General features: G+C 44.1%; 1 protein-coding gene across 3 annotated transcripts in view; it reads left to right on the forward strand.

Annotated features, from left to right (window-relative positions):
* The window catches only part of Aplf (aprataxin and PNKP like factor), a 54,342-nt gene that overhangs the window by 19,702 nt on the left and 13,586 nt on the right, over window positions 1–21,054 (forward strand). For all 3 annotated transcript variants that reach the window (XM_057771779.1, XM_057771790.1, XM_057771799.1), the window contains exons 5-7: window positions 203–335; window positions 5,655–5,842; window positions 16,399–16,751. In XM_057771779.1, coding sequence (XP_057627762.1) covers window positions 203–335; window positions 5,655–5,842; window positions 16,399–16,751 — 674 coding nt within the window. The remainder of the gene's footprint in view (window positions 1–202; window positions 336–5,654; window positions 5,843–16,398; window positions 16,752–21,054) is intronic.

Below are 21,054 nucleotides of genomic sequence, written 5' to 3' on the forward strand. Positions count from 1 at the left end.
TCCATTGTTTTTAAGTCTGTAGAGAATGTCACACTAGGCTGACAAAACCAATAGGAATGAATTTCCTGTTGGAAATTTGACTAATTTAGTCTACAGTAGTGGGTCGCTCTGTTAGTGGTAATTTTCTCCAAAGTAAATCATTTTACGAATTCACTAAGGATGCATGACACCTTTAGGAATTAGTTCATGGATATTCTTTTAGTCCTCCTCAGATGCTCCGAGTGGTGTCAGTGAGCACCATCCACACCCTGCCCAGAGGAAAAGAATCCTCCCAGCTTGGATGTTAGCAGAAGATTTAAGTGGTCAAAGCCTTGCAGTTCCTGTCAAGGGTGGAGGTAGGTTTTTGTTTTTGCTGATGTTGAGTTTCAAGGAAGCATTAAAGACAATTAAGAAGTTTCTCTGAACAAATAGGTATAGAGTTGTGGTCACACATGGTATGGGTTAACCTGAGACTTTAAATTCTATTCTATTCTGTTTATTTTGAGACATGATCTTATACTTGTCTCCTGAGTGCTGGGGTTGCAGTTACGGGCTGCTATGCCCGCTAAACTGAAATTTACTTTTAGATGTGTGTGGAATATAATTCAAAACATAAACTATTGCTTTATGGCTTTTCTCAAACAGCATTCTATCTATTGATACCTTGTTGAGCATGTGATATTCCTCTTATTGTTAGAAATACTTTGATATATACATATATATATGTGTATATATATATATACATATAGTCTCAGGTGAGCATGTTGGTGTCATATCTGAGATGAAAGAACACCACAACCAAAATATTTAAAAATAATTAGATAAAATAATGCCATGTTCACAATGTGTGTGCTACGAGATTCAAGAACACTTGGCTCTTGTCCTGACTCAGCTTACTGTCATGGCAGACACCTCAGTGATTTATATCTTTCTGCTGGGCATCCATTGCTTCATCATTGTTTGTTTGTGTGTCTGTTTTCCTCCCATATACTACATCCCTACTGAAGTTCCCCCTCCCTCCACCCCCCCCCCTTCTCCTCTCCTATAGTTCCACTGTGTTTCCTTTCAGAAAAGGGCAGGCCTCCCAGTGATATCAACCAAACATAGCATATCAAGTTGCAATAAGATTAGGCCCCTCCCCTCATATTAAGGCTGGATGAGAAAACCCAATAGAAGGAAAGGGTCCCAAAAGTAGGCAAAAGAGTCAGACAGCTCTCACTCCACTGTACGAACCCCACAAGAGGACCAAGCTGCACAGCCATGACATATGCAGAGGGCCTGGTCAGACCCATGCAGACTCCCTGACTGTCAGTTCAGTCTCTGTGAGCCCCTATGAACCCAGGTTAGTGATTCTGTGTGTTTTTTTATTTTATTTTATGTTATTTGTGGTGTCCTTTGTAGTGGGAGCTGCGGACTGTGTTTTTGCCACCCCAGCTTCTGGTTGCCTGGCTAGCTTATGCCCCGAAATAACAACTCACAAGCTGTATTCTTTTAAACACTGCCTGGCCCATTTCTATTCATGTGTGTAGCACCTTGAGGTGCGCTTACCAGGAAGATTCTAGCCTACGTCCATCCTGGGCTGGAGCTTCATCGTGTCTGCTCTGGAGCACAGCGGCATGGCGTCTGCCCCAGAGAGAAGAGGAAATGGCGTCTGAGCCTACTTCCTCTTCCTCCCAGCATTCTGTTCTGTTTACTCCACCTACCTATGTTCTAACCTATGAGGGCCAAGCAGTTTCTTTATTATTTAACCAATGACCTTCCTCCATCAGTCCTTGACCCCTCTGGTTCCTATAATCCTTCCTCCCTCTCTTCCTCAGGATTTCTCGACCTCCACCTAACGTTTGACTGTGGGCCTCTGCATCTGTTCCCATCAGTTGGCTGCAGGAAGCCTCTCTGATGACGATTATGCTACACTCCAGTCTAGGAGTATAGCAGAGTATTATTAGCAATCATTTCATTGACTTTTTTCTTTTGCTGGTCATGTTTGGCTCTAGCCTAGTTCTTTTCTGTCTGTGATTTTTCTTAAGGTTTTTGTTTAGCAAATTTTAAGAGTTAAGTGTCGTTCCTATACATCAGTAGGATTTGATATCAAATGCCTTTCCTGTGCATTGTGGGATTTTATACTAAATCAGCCTTGCATTCTTTTTTTTTTTGGTTTTTCGAGACAGGGTTTCTCTGTGGTTTTGGTGCCTGTCCCGGAACTAGCTCTTGTAGACCAGGCTGGCCTCGAACTCCCAGAGATCCGCCTGCCTCTGCCTCTCGAGTGCTGGGATTAAAGGCGTGCGCCACCACCGCCCGGCCAGCCTTGCATTCTTAATAAACCTCTTTGACTCTTGGGTTCTTTTGTTTACTTTTAAATTCTGGGAATCGAACTTAGGGCCTCACTTGCTGAACAAAGTCTACCTCAGCTGATTTTTTCTCTTTTTTATGTCTCTTTTAGTTTTTAAGGAATTTTAAATGATTGTTTTAAGTGGTGTTGGGCTATGATTTTATTTTAGTGTAAAGTGTTGTGAGGGGTTTTAATGTAATGGCTGGCCTGGTAAAACGCATTGAGAAGTTTATGCCTCTCTGTTATCTGAGAAAGGTTACCCTAGTTCTGCCCACTGTAACAGGGTACGGTAGCCTAAATGTCCTATGTGATGTTTACTTTCTCACAGTTCTGGAGGCCAGAGATCCAATGCCAAGGTTTCAGCATTGATAGTGGTCTTCTCTATGTATTCTCTCTCTCTCTCTCTCTCTCTCTCTCTCTCTCTCTCTCTCTCTCTCTCCCCCCACCCTTGCCCCTTCTCTCTTCCCCCCCTCTCTTGCCCCCCCTTGCCTTCTCTCTCTTGCCCCCTTGCTCCCCCCCCATACATACACTCACACACACGAATGATTTTGAGATGTTGCAAACATTCCATTTGCAGCAATTTTCCAGTGTCTCTATTCTGTGCTTTGGAGACATTTGGATAAATAATGCTTGCTTGACTGCAAGCGCTGCAGCACAGCAGCTGGTCTAATAAGGAAGACACACTAGTCTGAGTGTGCTAGAGACTTCTGTTTACAAAAGGAACAGTGCGGCGAACTCCCTGACCAGCAGGAAAAGACAATCACCAGACGAGGATTCTTCCCAAATCACGCTTTATTGGAGCCTCTTGGTTGAAGGGAGAGCGGAAGCGAGGGGCCCCGAGCGCCAAACGGCAGCTGCTTATATAGGGGGTAAGGGAACGAGTCGTGCCTGGATTGGCCGATGCGCGCCTGCCGATGCTCCTGGCCACGGGATTGGCCCTAAGCACATCATCGTCACTGCACATACAAGAGGCACGGTTCCACTGCATTGCCTAATATGGAGCTGTCCAGCAAGCAAGGCCGGGGCCAAGCGCCATCTTGTAATGGCGGCCACTCGAATCGGCTCCCAGCAGAACAGGATCGTGAGATCCATTGTACTACTTAGAAGAACATGCACTTTAAATGGATGAACTCTATTTCTGGAACTTTCCATGATTGACAGTAATGAAACGGGGAAATGACTGAATGAAAGGTGACAACTCTGTATTACTCCTGCTTTGGTGCAATGGATAGTTCTGTTGATATGTAGACAGTTGTTGAATGCTGCACACCTCAGGGATGAACCTGACTGGGATGGTGAGGAAAAATGAAGAAAATATAAACACATGGAAACAGAAACACAGAAAATCCCAGATTGAGTAGACTGGGCTCTCAGATGGAAAAACTGCAGCACCCTGGAAACTCAGCATGCCTTTGTGTGTGTGTGTGTGTGTATGCAGCTGAGTGTATATATATAGTTTAACAGGACAAGGAGTCAGGGTCATTGTATACAGCTGAACAGGAGGCCGGTTTATAATGTATAGCTAAACAAGGAGGCAGGCTTAGTCAATCTCAGTAGGAACTGTCTCTATGGCAGTGGTCTTCAGGCCATAAATGTCCTTGGGGAGGGAGCTGTGGTGGATATTTTCTGCACACATTGTCAGCATCTACACTCAGACTCCTGTGGAAGGTTATCCCGTGGGGCTGAGACATTGCAGTTCTCAACATGGCTGTGCCCATGTCAACAGCACATTTGTTTGCTGAGCGCTTCCTCTGCTCTCCACAGCCATGCTCCAGTGGAGTTTATTCCCTGAACTGCTCTAGACCCTTTGGGTGTCCTTCAGAATAAGGCTAAGTGACTGATGCCCATAGGCCAGATGTGGCCACTGCCCTTTTTTGTGAGTAAACTTGTACTGGAGTGCAGTGGTGCTCACCAGTCTATCTGATGACGCCTTCTGTTGAGAAGGCAGCGTTGAATGGCTGCAGCGGTGCTCACCAGTCTATCTGATGACGCCCTCTGTTGGGAAGGCAGAGCTGAGTGACTGCAGTGGTGCTCACCAGTCTATCTGATGATGCCCTCTGTTGGGAAGGCAGAGCTGAGTGGCTGCAGCCGACATCCTGTAGCCCTCTACAGAACTTCATATTCTTTGTCTTTTTCTAGAAGAATGTTACTAAACTCTGTCTTAGAATGACAGCGACTACAGATGGTTTACACACCTCCATCCTAGCTCTCCAGGGAATCTTCAGACACTTTGTGGTTATATTCATAATTCACTCAGTCAAAAATCTTGAGCACTAGTTTTATCTGAGGCACATTTCTGGTCCTGCAGACCTTCCCCGAGGGGAGAATAGGAAGCAAGGTCCATGGAGTCTTTGCCCTCGGGAGCTCCCGCTGCAGAGTAGAGGACACAATTAACCATGCATGTTTTTCTCCCGCAGTACACAGACTGGTTCATCTTTTCTGATTAGATGATTATGAATTTGTTAACAAATGGGATCCTGACTAAGGTTCACCAACTATATTGAACTTTGGATAATATATGGGATACAGTGACCATTGTTATGAGATTTCTTTACAGTCTACAGAGGGTGTTCTCTTTCTGGGGTTTTGGAGGTTTTTTTTACATATATCTTAATAATTTAGGCTGGATTTCTAACTTGCTGGTAGGCTTTCAGGACATAAAATTCATCGTGCTATTCTGTCAGCTTTTCTCAGAGAAAATTATTGCTAGAATTTAAGAAACTGTAGCAGATATGTCAGATTCTCTCTTATTTCATTTACTTCTAATGACTCCACGAGTTCTTACGATTGCCGCTTTGCGGATGCAAACGAAAGACGGAGTTGGAGTGAACTGTTAAAGTGCCCAGTGTCTCTGAGCCTGCTGCTCTCAGGGTTGGAGTTCTTGGCCACTGTGCCGCTAATGCTGTCTGAGATGTGTGACTAAGTATTTCCCCGTGGACTTTACTGCAGTGAAGTCTGGATTCTGCTGGTGACCATCTCTATTACTCTGGGCCGTAACCCCTCAAGATAGGATCTCTCTCACCAGATCTGGAGCGTGGTGGGGTTTGGCTCCACTGGCCAGCATCAACCCAACTGATCTTTAACTTTGTTGCCCGCCCCCCAAGTGTTGGGGTTACAGGCCCACAGAACTCTACTCCCGCCTTTTTTTTTCTTTTTCTCGTGTTGGTGCTGGATATCCAAACTCAGATTTTTTAGTTTGCACAGCAATTATCTTACCCACTGAGCCACAGCCTGTGAGTCATTGCTATTTTATCCTCTTTAGTCATATGGAGTATTGACCTTTGAAGATACAGGAAGTCATTTTCTTCTTGTTCTTTGTATGTGTCTGTTTGTGTGTGTGTGTTAGATAAGGATGCTGCCGTCCAGAGGAGTGGAAAAGAAGGAGCCTGCAAAGATAAAGCCCCAGTAAACATAACGTGCCATGGGAGAAAGCGATTAATTCCGCCAGGAAATTCAGAAAGTGTGTCAGCAGAACAGGATCCCGGGAAAAAATGTAAAAGTTCTGATCAAGAAGGACCAGTTGTTTCATCTGAGGTGATTAAAACGTGTATTGTTTATTTTCTTTGTCTGATATTTGAGACAGTAATTAGTTCCTTTCAGCCATTTGGATAAGATCAAGTGATGGTAATGAATTATGTGCTGATTTACCAAACTAAGCTGCCCCCTTCTTTGAGTTTATATAGATTAAAAACTTGCGCTCTCTCTCTCTCTCTCTCTCTCTCTCTCTCTCTCTATATATATATATATATATATATATATATATAAAATATAAATATGTATATATATTTTAAAGAGGGCACCAGATTCCCCTGGAAGTGTAGTTACAGACCCTCGTGAGCTGACATGTGGGTGCTGGGAGTTGAACCTGGGTCCTCTGGAAGAACAAGCAGTCAGTGTTCTTAACTGCTGAGCCATCTCTCCTACCCCTATTTTTTGCTTTATTAAAATTAATTGTTAATGTAGAGGGAGAATTTGCATTGTAGAATATATCTCAGAGTAGAAAGGGTAGAGACCACTTGGTTCTGGTCTTAGTTTGGCCTTTGTTCTGAGCGCCTGGCTGCTGTCGTGTGTGGACCTCATGTAACCACTGTGACCGAGGCCGACGAGAAGAGCGAATGGTGGGTCGGGTGTCACAGTGCCCAAGGGTCACTCTGCTATGGCTCTTCAGGGATTGCAGACCTTTGGTTCCTCTTCCTGTTTGTACCAATCCTCCAGAATGGTTTGGCTGAATTGACATTTCTTGATGGTGGATATTTAAAATAAATGAGGCCTGTTTATTACATGAAGTTTTCATTATTTTAACTTGGAAGTTGTAACATATTAACATAAGCCAGACTTTTAAAAAAGAAATCAATAATTGTATTTATTCTTTGGGAATTTTGTATCCCTCAACTCCTCCCATAATCACATTCTCCACTCTTCTACTTCCGCCTGCATAGCTGAGTTTTCTCTCCCGCAGTCCATCAGGTCCGCTTCGTGTCGTCTCAGGAGTGAAGGCTGCCTGGATGTGTGACTGATTTGCCAGGGGTCACATCCTTGACCAAAACGGCCCCCTTTCCCAGCAGTTAGCAGATGCTGTGAGCGCCTCAGTTAGTGGGAAATCATGCTTACCTGTTCCTTCTAGCTGGATTCTCTGGAGCCTGAGCTTGCATGGGGCTTGTGCATCCTGAGGCATCTTAACAGGCATCAATAGCAGTGGCCCCAGGCCTTTTTCCTTTGCCGGTGGTTGCTGAAGGTGACAGTTTTCCTGGCCCTGCAGGCTCTGGCTGAGCTCTTCTGTGGGCCTCTTACTCTCAGGAAGCCAGGCAGGTCCTGCCCTGGTGGAGAGTACACTGGGTCAGTGAAATGTCACCAGCTTCCCAGAGGTCAGACTCATACAGCACCTTCCCTAGGGAGAGAGCAGACTCTCCCTAGCCACTTTCCCCGCCAGAGAAGTGGATCTGTTCTCTAAGACTCAAGGTCTTTGTTTACTAACGGAGTCAAGTGTAAGAAATCAAAACAAGGTGAATTCTGGCTCATATATATTTGCTGTTAAATCTTCTAAAATGCAGCTTGTCTTATATAAACTTTTAGTATTCATATATTTTGAACAGTGAGCATACCAATTCACTTTTCCTATTTTACGAGAAATATTTAGATTCAAAGAGATGTTTTAATATGTTTCATACTGACTAAGTTTGATAATTATAAGAAAACCTTAAGAAATATCTTGTTAGCTAATAAGCAGTAAGCAGATCCCAGTTAGTTAAGGCGTTTGTGAGGTTTTGATGACATCAAGAGCGCATAATAGATACAAGAGGAACTGTAAGCTCTACAGTTGTTCTTCCTGTGAGGGTCCTGAGGGAGCTTTACTTTCTTTGTTTAGTAGAGAAGAGGCCCAAACTGTCATAACCTCTGTGCTGGGCTCTAGTAAAGTTGAGCCAGAGGACAAGGCTGAAGCTGAAGACCCAAGCCAGACTTGGCCAAGCTCACCCTCTATGTGTGCCCTGTTTCTGTCTTAGTTCTTAGCCCTGGGGAGCATCCAATCTTGATGGGCTAGCACAGTGAAGAACAGGGAGACAAGTTCATCGTGAGAAAACAAAAGGTTGGCTGGCCCGTCTAGTCTATGCGGAGCTGCCTTACAAGATCACAGTCCAGAACTGAAGACATTTCCCCAAGGAAGGCTGGAAAATGAAGTGGAGAGAATGGGCAGAAATCCTTCCTGACCCCTTTCCTGAGATCTGACTCATGTAGTCCATGGCCTGTGTATAATTAGTGCTTTACGTGTACTCCTGCGATTTGAACAAGCCCTCAAGGAGAGCTGTTGATGCACCAGCCATCCTTCTGCACCTCGAGGAAACTGAAGCCCAACGTCACGCTGCTCAGGAGCTCTGGCGCCCAAAGTGGATGCTTTTGTGTGCAGTGGGTTTTCCTGCTGTGTGCGTTAGGCTGTGAGCGAGTTTTGTGGCTAGTACTTCTCTCTTCACGACACTAATTGTTTATGGTCCAGGACTTTGTCAGTCCTCATGGGTTTGCTGCATCCTTACAGGCTGTGCATCTGTCCAGCTTATGGCCAGAGTGAGGGATCCTGAGTCAATGAAAAGGACACTGCTATGGTTTGGACCTTATGTCTCCTATAAAATTCTGTATTGATACCTAAATCTAAAAATCGTACTCTCCCTGTGCAGTTGTATTAGCAGGTGCTTGATCAGTAGGCTCCACGCTCGTGAGTGAACTCACATTGCTAGACAAGCCCACAGGAGCCGGTACACTCTCTGCCCTTCTGTCACAAGAGGACGCAAGTGCCCATCCTGCTGTGCCTCCGTCAGAACACATTTGTCCTCCCTTCTCTTCTGTCCTGTGAGGACAGAGTAGGAATTCCCATATCAGATGCCGCAGCTTACCCTGGCCTTCTGGTACTCCAAACCCAGAGAATACATTCTGTGGTTTATACATGGCCTGGGCTGTGACTCTGTTACAAAAGCACAGACACCGAGAGAATACATTCTGTGGTTTATACATGGCCTGGGCTGTGACTCTGTTACAAAAGCACAGACACCGAGAGAATACATTCTGTGGTTTATACATGGTCTGGGCTGAGATACTCTGTCCCAATAGCACAGACACCGAGAGAATACATTCTGTGGTTTATACATGGCCTAGGCTGAGATACTCTGTTCCAATAGCACAGACACCGAGAGAATACATTCTGTGGTTTATACATGGCCTAGGTTGAGATACTCTGTCCCAATAGCACAGACACCGAGAGAATACATTCTGTGGTTTATACATGGCCTAGGTTGAGATACTCTGTTCCAATAGCACAGACACCGAGAGAATACATTCTGTGGTTTATACATGGCCTGGGCTGAGATACTCTGTCCCAATAGCACAGACACCGAGAGAATACATTCTGTGGTTTATACATGGCCTGGGCTGAGATACTCTGTCCCAATAGCACAGACACCGAGAGAATACATTCTGTGGTTTATACATGGCCTAGGCTGAGATACTCTGTTCCAATAGCACAGACACCGAGAGAATACATTCTGTGGTTTATACATGGCCTAGGTTGAGATACTCTGTCCCAATAGCACAGACACCGAGAGAATACATTCTGTGGTTTATACATGGCCTAGGTTGAGATACTCTGTCCCAATAGCACAGACACCGAGAGAATACATTCTGTGGTTTATACATGGCCTGGGCTGAGATACTCTGTCCCAATAGCACAGACACCGAGAGAATACATTCTGTGGTTTATACATGGCCTGGGCTGAGATACTCTGTCCCAATAGCACAGACACCGAGAGAATACATTCTGTGGTTTATACATGGCCTAGGTTGAGATACTCTGTTCCAATAGCACAGACACCGAGAGAATACATTCTGTGGTTTATACATGGCCTAGGTTGAGATACTCTGTTCCAATAGCACAGACACCGAGAGAATACATTCTGTGGTTTATACATGGCCTAGGTTGAGATACTCTGTTCCAATAGCACAGACACCGAGAGAATACATTCTGTGGTTTATACATGGCCTGGGCTGAGATACTCTGTCCCAATAGCACAGACACCGAGAGAATACATTCTGTGGTTTATACATGGCCTGGGCTGTGACTCTGTCCCAATAGCACAGACACCGAGACAGCAGTGTTTCTTTTATGTTGTCTAATTGGAACTGTCACAAAAGGAAGCACAGCCAAAACAACTTCTGCAAAATACTATCATAAAATTATAAGTTATCTCTTGCTGTAATCAAAGCAAGCCCTACACTTAATCACTTAGCACAATGACTTATTATTTCACACAATTCTGAGTTGGCTGGGCTTGGTGGGACACCTCTTTTATGACACATTTTTAGTATTAGCAGAGGTGGGTTCATTCCAAGTGACCTTGCTGCCCTGAATGGTGCCTCTACAAGGACTGACGGACTATGTGGAAGCTGGCTGGGCCCTCCTCCCTCTAGTTACCATAGGCAGTTGAGACTGAATACCTTTACCTGACAGCTGAATTCCAAGAGGGTAAAATTAAAAGCTGCCAGATCTTTTAAGGCCCAGGGCTAAAATTGGTCATTTTTACTGTACTTTTTGGTCATAGAAAGTTACAAGGTCCCAGGTAGATGACAGGCTAAGTATGAAAGCAAGGAAGAGCAAATACATATTGGAAATCCTTAATCCCAAAGTAAAAAAAAAAATTGAAACTTTTTCCATACTGACAAGATTCTCAACTCACTTGGGACTTCGGATAATTTCAGATATTGATGCTCAACTGTAAATCTTTACAAGTACTTCAAAAACTCAGAAATCTTAAGCATTTCTGGTCTTAAACATTTTGAATAAGGGACAGTCAGACAAATGTTGTCCTCAGAAATTTGGATACAAGGAAGGGCATTCATTGAAAATTGAAGCCAGTAGTAGAGACCTTCACAGCAAGAGGGACTAAAAATGCATTGGCCACTGAGGTCCTTTTAGCTTTCTAGAGAGATATTGGAAGAGGCAGGGTAAAATGACGATTGTATTGACAAGATTAGGAAATGCAGAGACTTTGAGCCACTTAAGGACAGAGAGACATTGCATTGGGAAAGCATCTAGGATGCAGAACTTCAGTGCTCATTGTCTGGACACTGGATCAGGAGAAAGGATGAGGCATGAAAGACAGGTTCCCGTTTCCAGCTGGGATAGATAGATAATGTGTAGGGAGAAAGTACGGTAGAGAGCTCACAGGCAGGATCTCAGTTGTTAGGTTTTCAGTTTCAGGGAATGGACCTTTGGAAGCAGTAGTTCTCTAGTGCTTGAACTCTCAGTCTGAGACTTGGGTATGAGGCTGGGGTTTTTCCATTATTCTCCCAGAAATGTTAATGGGATTGATACAGGACTTTTAGGCACCTTATCAGCACAGACGTTCCTGCCAAGAGCATCTTGGAAACAGCAGCTCAACCCTGCTGGATTTATGTTAGAGGGCAGTTCTTTATCCTACCTCTTACAATACATTAAAGCTTCAGATGACCGAGGGCAGGGAAGTGCTTACTAGACAAGTTGCCGAGCTATTTTAATAATAGTCTTAAATTGAGTCTCTGTCTCTACCTCGATCCATCGCCAGATGAAGGTTCTAAGGTGATATGTAAGATATTCATCAGTATAGGATAGGGTCATTTCAGGTTCCCTCTCCTCAGTTGCCCAAGGTACCAGCTGGGGACATCTCCCTGGACACCTGTGAACCCCTCTAGAGTCAAGTCTCTTGCCAACCCTAAGATGGCTCCCTTAGTTAGGATATATACTTCGCTGCTCCCGTATCCACCCTTCCTATATCCCAACCATCCTATTCCCCCAAGCTCCTCCCATCCTCCCCTTCTCACGTTTCTCATCCCAATTCCCCTTTGCCCCATGCCACCTCACCCGCAAGTTCCCAGTTTTTGCCCTGCAATCTTGTCTACTTCCCCTATCCAGGCAGCTGACTGTACGATTTTCTTTGGGTTCACTTTCTTATTTAGCTTCTCTAGGATCACAAATTCTATGCTCAATGTCCTTTATTTATGGCTAGAAACCGATTATGAGTGAGTACATCCCATGTTCCTCTTTTTGGGTCTGGGATACCTCACTCAATTTGGAGCAACGGTCTGAGCTCTTAAGGTCCAAATGAGGAGCAGAAGGAGGGAGAACATGAGCAAGGAAATCAGGACCACGAGGGGTGCACCCATCCACTGTGACAGTGGAACTGATTTATTGGGAGCCCACCAAGGCCAGCTGGTCTGGGACTGAATAAGCATGGGTTGAAACTGGACTCTCTGAGCATGGCGGGCAATGAAGGCTGATGAGAAGCCAAGGACAATGGCACTAGGTTTTGATCCTAATACATGAACTGGCTTTGTGGGAGCTTAGCTTGTTTAGACGCTCACCTTCCTGGACGTAGATAGAAGACCTTCGTCTTCCCGCAGGGCAGGGAATTTGGACTGCTCTTCAGTATCGAGAGGGAGGAGGAATGGTGTGGGGGGAGAAGAGGAGTGGGGATAGGGGGAGGGGAGTGGGGGGAGGGGCAATATTTGGGAGGAGGGGAGGGAAATGGGAAACGGGGAGCAGGTGGAAATCTTAATTTAAAAAGAATAAAAATAAAAAAAATAAAAAATAAAATAAAAAAAAGTTAAAAAAAATAATAATAGTCTTAAGAGTACATTCTGTCTTCCTCAAAGGACCACTAGCCCCAGGATCTCCAGTCTCAAGCACATAGTCTTTTACTTTGTAGGTGATCTTTCTACTGTTACCATGACTCTCCAGCTTCCCATACCTAATCCTTTACGTGTCCATCAAATCTTAGTGAACAGCGAGGGATGCGAGGTAAAACTGAAGTTCTCATTCTCCTACTTGCCATAGGCGCACCTTCCATTTTTCCTGTTCCCTTACCCCCACCCCCACCCCAGGTACTGTAAGCCCATGAGCTTTGGAATTGGCACATTTCAAATTTATGTATCAGCAGACTTAAAAATTACTGTGTGTAATGGATTTTGGGGATCATTTATAAATAATTGAAACCAAGAATGTTAAATTCTTGAATGCCAAGGCTGCTATATATTAATATTGCATGAGTTCCATAAAGAGCATTACGATTTCCAACTTTCATGTCTCATTTGATTTTTTTGGGGGACGGGGTATCTCGGGTCTCCCCCTATATAACCCTGACTGTCCTATAACTCACAATGTAGATCAGGCTGGCCTCGAATTCAAAGAGATCTGCCTGCCTCTACTTCCCAAGTGCTGGGATTAAAGGTGTATGCCACCATGCCCAGCTATCTTATTTGGAATCCCCTCATTGACAATATTGACACCCGTGATTTTAATGTTCCTTTCTCTCTAAATCAGAACGTGTGCATGTTCCTGGTGAGGAACTAAAGTTTACTTTTCAGTAAAACAGATTCTTCTTTGTTTCTTAGAACTACAGAAAGTTGAACTATATTATACATTTCATTCTCTTTAGTTTTTCATTTTTAAATAGCAGAATAATACATGCTTATTACCAAAATAGAATGTCCAGAAGCATATATATTAAAGATGAAGACTTCCATGTGCCTCGTCCTTCAGTTCTATTGTTGTACTGACTTTTGTAGCCTTACAAAATATTCATCGGGATTTACATAGGCAAATGCTCACACATGCATATATAGAGATGCTGTATTCGTTTCTGACACAGTTTTGCTCTGTAACTTAGCTTGGCTTGTAACTTGGTCCCTCTGCCACAGCCTCCGAGGACTAGGATGACAGGTGTGTGTGACTGCTCTTGGCTAAGAGAATTTTTTTAATTTTAATTTTTTGAGAGTTTAATACTTGAGTACGTATTTCCATCCCTTCCCCCACTCCCACTTAAATTTATGACCCCTTCCTCTTTAATTTTCTTCGTTAAACTCTTAGGCACACACACAACCTACTGAGTCCACCCCATGCTGCCTATGTGTTCATGTGTTTAAGGCTGGCCCTTTGGGACTGGGTGACCTGTCAGAGGACTCATCCTGGAGAAAGCGGAGTCTCCCTCTCTCAGTGGCAGTTGATTGTGGCAGCTCTTTATCTAGGGGTGGGGTCTTGTTAGATGTCCTTCATCTGTGTTGGCATATCAAATGGTGTTTTCATTATACAGATCTCATTTAGACTACATTGTTGAGGTTTGGTGGGTACAGCCTCCCTGCCATGTCTAGAAGACATTGTCTTACAGCAGATGTTTTGGTTTCCTCGCTCTTAAAGGCTTTCTGCCCCCTCTTCCATGGCTTACCCTGAGTCTTCAGGTTAGGAGTGGGGTTTGGGCACCCACTGTCCTTTGCTCTCTGCATTTGACTGACTGTGGATCTCTGGAATAATCATTATCTGCATCAAAATCTTTGATAAGAGGTGGCGTGAGAGAATACGTAAACTTTAAACGTCGTCGTAGAATAACGCTGTTTTTTAGTTAACAGCGTCCTGGGGGCAAGGAAGAAGCCTCAGTGGGTAAGAACACTTACCATGAAAGCACGAGAACCTAAGTTCACATCTCCAGTACCCACATGAAAAGCCAAACACGGCCTCACTTGCCTGTGACCCCAGTATTGGAGGGAGGAGGCAGGCAGATCTGGAAAGTTCTCTGGCCAGCCAGCCTAGTCTATAAGATCCTGTTTTGAGCCCTAGTGTGAAGACTAAGAGAGAACCACATCCTCTATCTTGCTCTGACCTCTGTGTATGTATATGTGGACATGCAAGCACCCCACCTACACTACATAAATAAACCCCTTTAATAGCAGCCCTTAGTCATGCCACTTTCAGGTGAACATCTTTACAATGAACATCTCTACAATGTTTTATAGAAAGGATGTATTCTAATTGATTTTATCACTTTCCAATGTATCTCTTTGTTCTGAAATAAATTGGCTAAGAAAATGAGTAGGATTGTTTTCCCCAAGCTTTGCTGTGGCTGGATGCTGGAACAATACTATGAATATCCCGTGTTTGAAGGAACCCTAGCAGTGAGAATGCCCCTTTCCTGTGGGGCTTGTTGAAAGGTGTGAGAATCATCTGCTCTTTCACCCCCAGGCTTTGCACAAAGATACTTGAGAAGGGAAGTGTGGTGTTTCTGAGGAGTCACGTCCTTCCTTTCTAAGGATGGAAAATGACCTGTAGAGCCTAGAAATACCACAGGAACAATAATCTAACACAGTTTTGGCTATTCGCTCAGCTGGCAGACTCCTCACCCACTGCTGAACAGGAATGAAGGAAATCGGGGAGAGCTGTCGAGTGGGCTGGTAGGATCAGGACTTCTCGGCTCCTGTCCCTGAGTTCCAGCGTTGGCTGTGCCTGTTGGTCCTGTTGGAAGGGGATGGGATTGGGGTGTGGTAGAGAGGCATGGGAACAATGTATGGTGTAGAGGGACGTAGCCTAAACGCCACCCTCCAAGTGCAAGTTACAAGAGACAGCAAGTGACTGCTTTCCCTAGACCGTCTGCTGGTGTGCAGAGCCGTGATAAGACCGCATTCCGTGGAGAACATAGTTAGCCAGAATGGATAATATTTCCAAGTTACAGTTTCTTTTAAAAAATATTGAGCCATTTAAATAAGTAGTCTAAAAGAAGTCATGTGAAAATGTCAAGAAGTTTGAACTATTAGCTATCTATTAGTGCTAAAATGAGCTTCCACCAGATGGCAGCCAACAGACCCCTCCCCTTCCTTAGAAATGGAGGTGAGAACATTCATGTCTGTCTGCTTGTGTTCCTCGTATCTGTGACTTGGCTAACAAGGACACTTGAGTTTAGATTAGCAATGTTTCTACTCCCCAGGAAGAGGAGTACTTAAGTGATTGTTTGCTAAGATGAGGCCTACTCTTCATGCTGGTGGCCAGTACAAGTTAAAAAGGCATACAGGAGTGATTAGAATATCCCCTTGGTGCAGCGTTCCTGTACTTTGGGTGCAGGGACCGTGTGGTAGCTCTCCGTGGGTGCAGCGTTCCTGTACTTTGGGTGCAGGGACCGTGTGGTAGCTCTCCGTGGGTGCAGTGTTCCTGTGCTTTGGGTGCAGGGACCGTGTGGTAGCTCTCCCGTTTAAGGTTGGGCTCTCCACAGTCGCTTATTCTCTGCTTCCTGACCATTTGTAGTTCTCTGTGAAAAGAAGCCGCTTTGCTGAGAGGTGAGGGCACAGTCATCTATGGGTGTAGAAGATCAGTATCAGAGGGCGGCTGTCTGTTTCCTCCTTTAACAAGATGGTGGTTGTCAGATCTCTAGGGCTTACTTGGCTGAACCGACACAAGACCATCTCAAAGGAAAGTTGCCTGCTTTCTCCAATTGGTGATAGCAGACACGAACCAGCTTGACCATTCTGCCATGTGGAAAGTTCCATTATTTAGGGAGAAGTATCACATTTAAGAGCTTTTTGAGTTAGATTATGTGACAGGAAAGAGAATAATATCCTTATAGCTATAAATTGATACTGTAAGAACTACAAATTGTTAAAAAGTTTCTAAACTAAAACCAGAAAATGGTGTCTTCAGTAACTTTTTGTATCGTAGAACTTGTGTTTTCGTCATCTTAAACTTTAATTTTTATATATATATTTTTTAAAGTTCTCTTTTTTTAACTGATGCCTTTTCTGGATTTCTTTTACAGGAAGTCCCAGAGTCATTGTCTTCAGTCACATCAAGTGACACAGATACACATACTGTGAAGACGAACGAACCGAGCAACGCGATCTCGGTAGAGGAACTTGGTGAGGTCTCCAGACACAAAGCCTTCAGCAAAACAGCAGCCAGTGACGAGGGAGAGACATTGAGCCATCCTGAGAGTCACACGAGCGTCCAGAGGAAGGCACTCCCTGAGACGTCGCCAGGACTCCATCCGGAGTCCAGCTCTGCTCCCGGCAGTCCTGGGGCTTCGCACACCATGGCTGCTGACTTTGTAGGCTGCTCAGAAGAAAGCAAGGTCCGGAGGACGTCCTGCATGTACGGGGCTAACTGCTACAGGTACGGGGCAACCTCCAGGGTCATTTCAGCCCAATGCTTCAGTGCTGGTGTGTAAACCGTTGCCTTAGGGTGGGGTGCTTCAGTGCTGGTGTGTAAGAGTTTAGTAAACCCTTGCCTTAGGGTGGGGCGCTTCAGCGCTGGTGTGTAAACCATTGCCGTAGGGTGGGGCGCTTCAGCGGTTGGTGTAAGAGTTTAGTAAACCCTTGCCTTAGGGTGGGGTGCTTCAGTGCTGGTGTAAGAGTTTAGTAAACCCTTGCCTTAGGGTGGGGTGCTTCAGTGCAGTTCTACCGACTTGCACTTTCCCACTGTGCATTCTGGCAAATCCTGCCAGGAGCTTTTAAGATATACAGCGGGGAATTAAATGTTTTATGTGTAGACATGCTGACTAATGCAAGGGCCTGAATACCAGGGAATCCAGACTTAAAAACTGAATCGCACAGACTTAAATACTGCTTATTTAATGTCTTAATTTTAAAGAGATAATTTTAAAATAGTTATTGTACCCATCTACTCAGATAATTTTAGATTGTGTTTAGGCATTGTGTTATATGTCTATTTACATTTTTCTGCAAAGTAGAAAATTTTCTACTTTGAAAATTAGGAAAGTGAAATTTTTATGAGTTCATATTTCATGCATTTAAATTATAATCTTAGTTTTAGACCATGGGTTTATAGCAGCACTTGCTAATCAGTCTGTTTCTGTTGTTAGCCATTCCTCTTGTCAGTCTGTGCCTGTGTACTGCGTCCCCATGCTGTGTGCACAGAGTGCACACACTGCACACTCTGTTCACCTCACACTCTGGTTACTCCTCCTTAAAACACACTGCCATTTTAGCATTAGAGTAACGATATTTTAGCATTAGAGTAATGATATTTTTCAGTTTCAACAGCTCCGAGTTTTAAATTTAGACATGATGTTATTGTCTGTGGGATATCCTTAAGTCTAGAACACAGTGTAAAAATCTACAGCAAAATGCAAGCTATCTATTACTTTGAATTTTGAAAGATACTATTCTGTGCCTGCGTTAGTTGGCTAAGGCAGCCGTAACACAATCCTGCAGACGGGCTTGCTTTAGTAACAGATTTACCTTCTCTCAGTTCTGGACACTAGAAGTGCTAGACTTCAGAGTCTGCAGGCCTGGCTTCTCTTCTTGCTGTGAAGGTGGTTGTTTTCTTGGTGCTTTTTCTCTGTAGGCCGTTTTCCTGGTGGTGTCTCTTCCTCACCTAGGCAGATACCAATCAGTTTGTGTCAGAGCCCAGCATTATGGCCTCACTTAACCTTCCTTATCTCTCTCACAGGGATATCCGAGATTAGTGTAGGAGATTTGAAGGGGACATAATTCAGTGAATGGCAGTATCCAACACTGTCATTTCCTTTCATTAAAAGGAATAATAATTCATTCACTTGTACTTTATAATGGTATGTTAGTTGTAATCACTCAGCTTTAGGCAGTAACTATTAATTTTGAAATAAAGAATGTCTGAAAAATATTTAAATCAAAATATATTTGTAACAGAGAGGAGATGCTTACGTTTATAAAGAAGAGGGAAGAATGGCATAGTGAGTTTGAGATAAACTCACATAGCCACAGATCCATATCTATAAAGTCATCAGAAGTCTAGCTTTTCTTCAGCCTCTTTAACCGCTCCACTCTCTCAAGTGGATAATATGCCAAGTCTCTATATTTTTTAAGTTTTCGTTCCTCTTTGTTTTGTGTTTCAATTTTTAAAATATATGCAAAGTAATGGATTTTATTATAATATTTTCATATATCTGTTAGTATAATTTATTCTAATTTATCCTCTTCTGTTGTCTTCCATGCACTTTTTTTGTTTTTTGAGACAGGATCTCCCTGGATATAGAATAGCCCTGCTTGTCCTGGAACTTGCTATGTAGACCAGCCTGCCCTCAAACTCACAGAGATCCTCCTGCCTCTGTCTCCTGAGTGCTGGAATTAAAGGTGTGTGCCCATGTCTGGCTCTCTGTGTTCCTTTTACACCTTCCCCCAACTGGCTGATTCCCTTTCCTTCCCAAACAACCCATGTCTCACACTCCTCTGGCATTTAGTAAGTTACTGTCTCTCTTTCCCCTTCCCCCTTTGAGATCTAGCGCCCTCTTTCTGCCCTTTGTCATTTAATGACCTCCTCCCTGCCGACTCTAGGACATACAGAGGAGAAAGAGCAGCATTTGTTCCCTGTCCCCACTCTAGGATGCACATAGGAGAAAGGGCAGCATTTGTTCCCTGCCTGACTCTAGGATGCACAGAGGAGAAAGGGCAGCATTTGTTCCCTGCCCAACTCTAGGATGCACAGAGGAGAAAGGGCAGCATTTGTTCCCTGTCCCCACTCTAGGATGCACATAGGAGAAAGGGCAGCATTTGTTCCCTGCCCGACTCTAGGATGCACATAGGAGAAAGGGCAGCATTTGTTCCTCTGGGTCTAGCTCTCTCACTGAACATGGTTTGCAGTTCATCCATTTTTCTGAAATATTACGATATTTAGAATGTAATTATCATAAGCACACAGTAGAGTTCCCTAGAGACCACAGAGCATTGTTGTTACTACTGATCAGATACAGAACAAGGAAGAAAAGCCAGATGCACAAATTTTATATGTGAGCTAAGCAGTTATTTAAGGGTCAGTGAAGGCTAAGGCGTAAGTCACAAACAATCTCACACCAGTTTGGAATTATGATTAATAGAATGGTTATTTATTTAAAAGGGGAAAAACTTACAGATCACCGTCACAGACAACAGCCCTCTGTGCAATCAGGAAGGGAGTCTAGTCGACGGGAGCAGAGCAGGAAGTAAGAGAGCGAGGAGGGAAGTGGCCACTTTTTTAAAGGGAGAGAGACCACGCCCCAATGGGCTGGTATCTCAGCAGCTATTGGCTGGAGGAGCGGAAGGACCTCCCGCAACAGGTCAGTGGGATGTGTCAGTGGCTGTGCTGGATGGTTGTTTATTATTATTATTATTTTGTCAACTTGGCACAAGCTAGAATCATCTGAGAGTAGAGAACCTCAGTTGGAAAAAAAGAAATACTTCCGTGAGGTTGGACTGTAGGCAGGCCTATGGGACATTGTCTTGACTGATTGATGTGGGAAGGCCCAGCACATTGTGGGCAGTGTCAACCCTGAGTAGGTGGTCTTGAGTTGTACAAGAAAGCAGGCTGAGCAAGCCTTGAGGAGTGAGCAACCCAGCAAGAGCGTCCTTCATGGCCTCTAATCCAGGTTCTGCCTCCAGGTTCCTGTCCCAGCCTCACTCAGCGATGGAGTGTAACCTGAGTTGTGAGTGGGAACAAACCCTGTTTTCCCCAGGTTGCTTTTCATCATAGTGGTTGGCCACAGCAACAGAGAGCTAACCAAGACAGTGGGCACAGGCTCTTGCCACCAAGCTTAATGACCTGGTTAGATCCCTAAAACAACACATAGGCAAAGGAAAGAATGAACTCCCACAAGTTGTCCTCTGAGCTCCACATGTGTGCCATTGTTTATACACACACACATACACACAACACACACAAATAAAAATATAAAGGTGAGTTTTTAAAAGCTGTTAAACGATGTTATTTGTAAAACGTGAAAAGGTATATTACTATTGTTTTAAATAAACAAATGTACTTTTCTTGTTTCTCACTTTACATTTCTACCAGGGAGGACACACGTGAAGAGATGGCTCTCCTACTCTGGTAATACATCTAAGAGCAGAGGAGAAGCCTGAACTAAAGAGATCGGCTGCCTTTAGAAGACAGAACAGAATACTTCACGTAGTCAAATGAGATTAATGATTAGAAAGGAAACACGGGTCTCTCTGGAGTGGTGGTAATGCGTTTATCTTAGCAGAGGATTCAGAAACCTTCAAAGGCCATAGATGCTTGTATTTGTTGTATACCTATGTGAATGATGTAATGTTCATAAAATGCCATTTTGTACACGACTTGTCATGTGACACTAGGAACTGATGTTTCCCTGGGAGTCCTGTGCTGACTAGCTGTCACCACTCTAGAGGCCATGGGACCTGGGAGAACAGAGCCAATAAATGAGGTGACATAAAGTCTCGTGCAATAGCCAGCCTTATTCAGAGCCCCAGACAGTCTGTACTCTGAGGGTTAAGAAAGGTCACCTGAGTAAAGTTCCATGCATTCAAGCTGTGTACAGATACAAGGACAAGCCACACATGGAAACACGTTTTCATAGAGGCATAGAAAGGATAGAGTAAACATCTAATTAAATGGCAGCAATAATGAGTAAATTGAAGTAGACTTGCTCCTGTCTGTGCCCCTGGGAGGAACGTGAAAACACATT

The sequence above is a fragment of the Chionomys nivalis genome, chromosome 1, assembly GCF_950005125.1.
Source record: "Chionomys nivalis chromosome 1, mChiNiv1.1, whole genome shotgun sequence".
NCBI classification, from domain to species: domain Eukaryota; kingdom Metazoa; phylum Chordata; class Mammalia; order Rodentia; family Cricetidae; genus Chionomys; species Chionomys nivalis.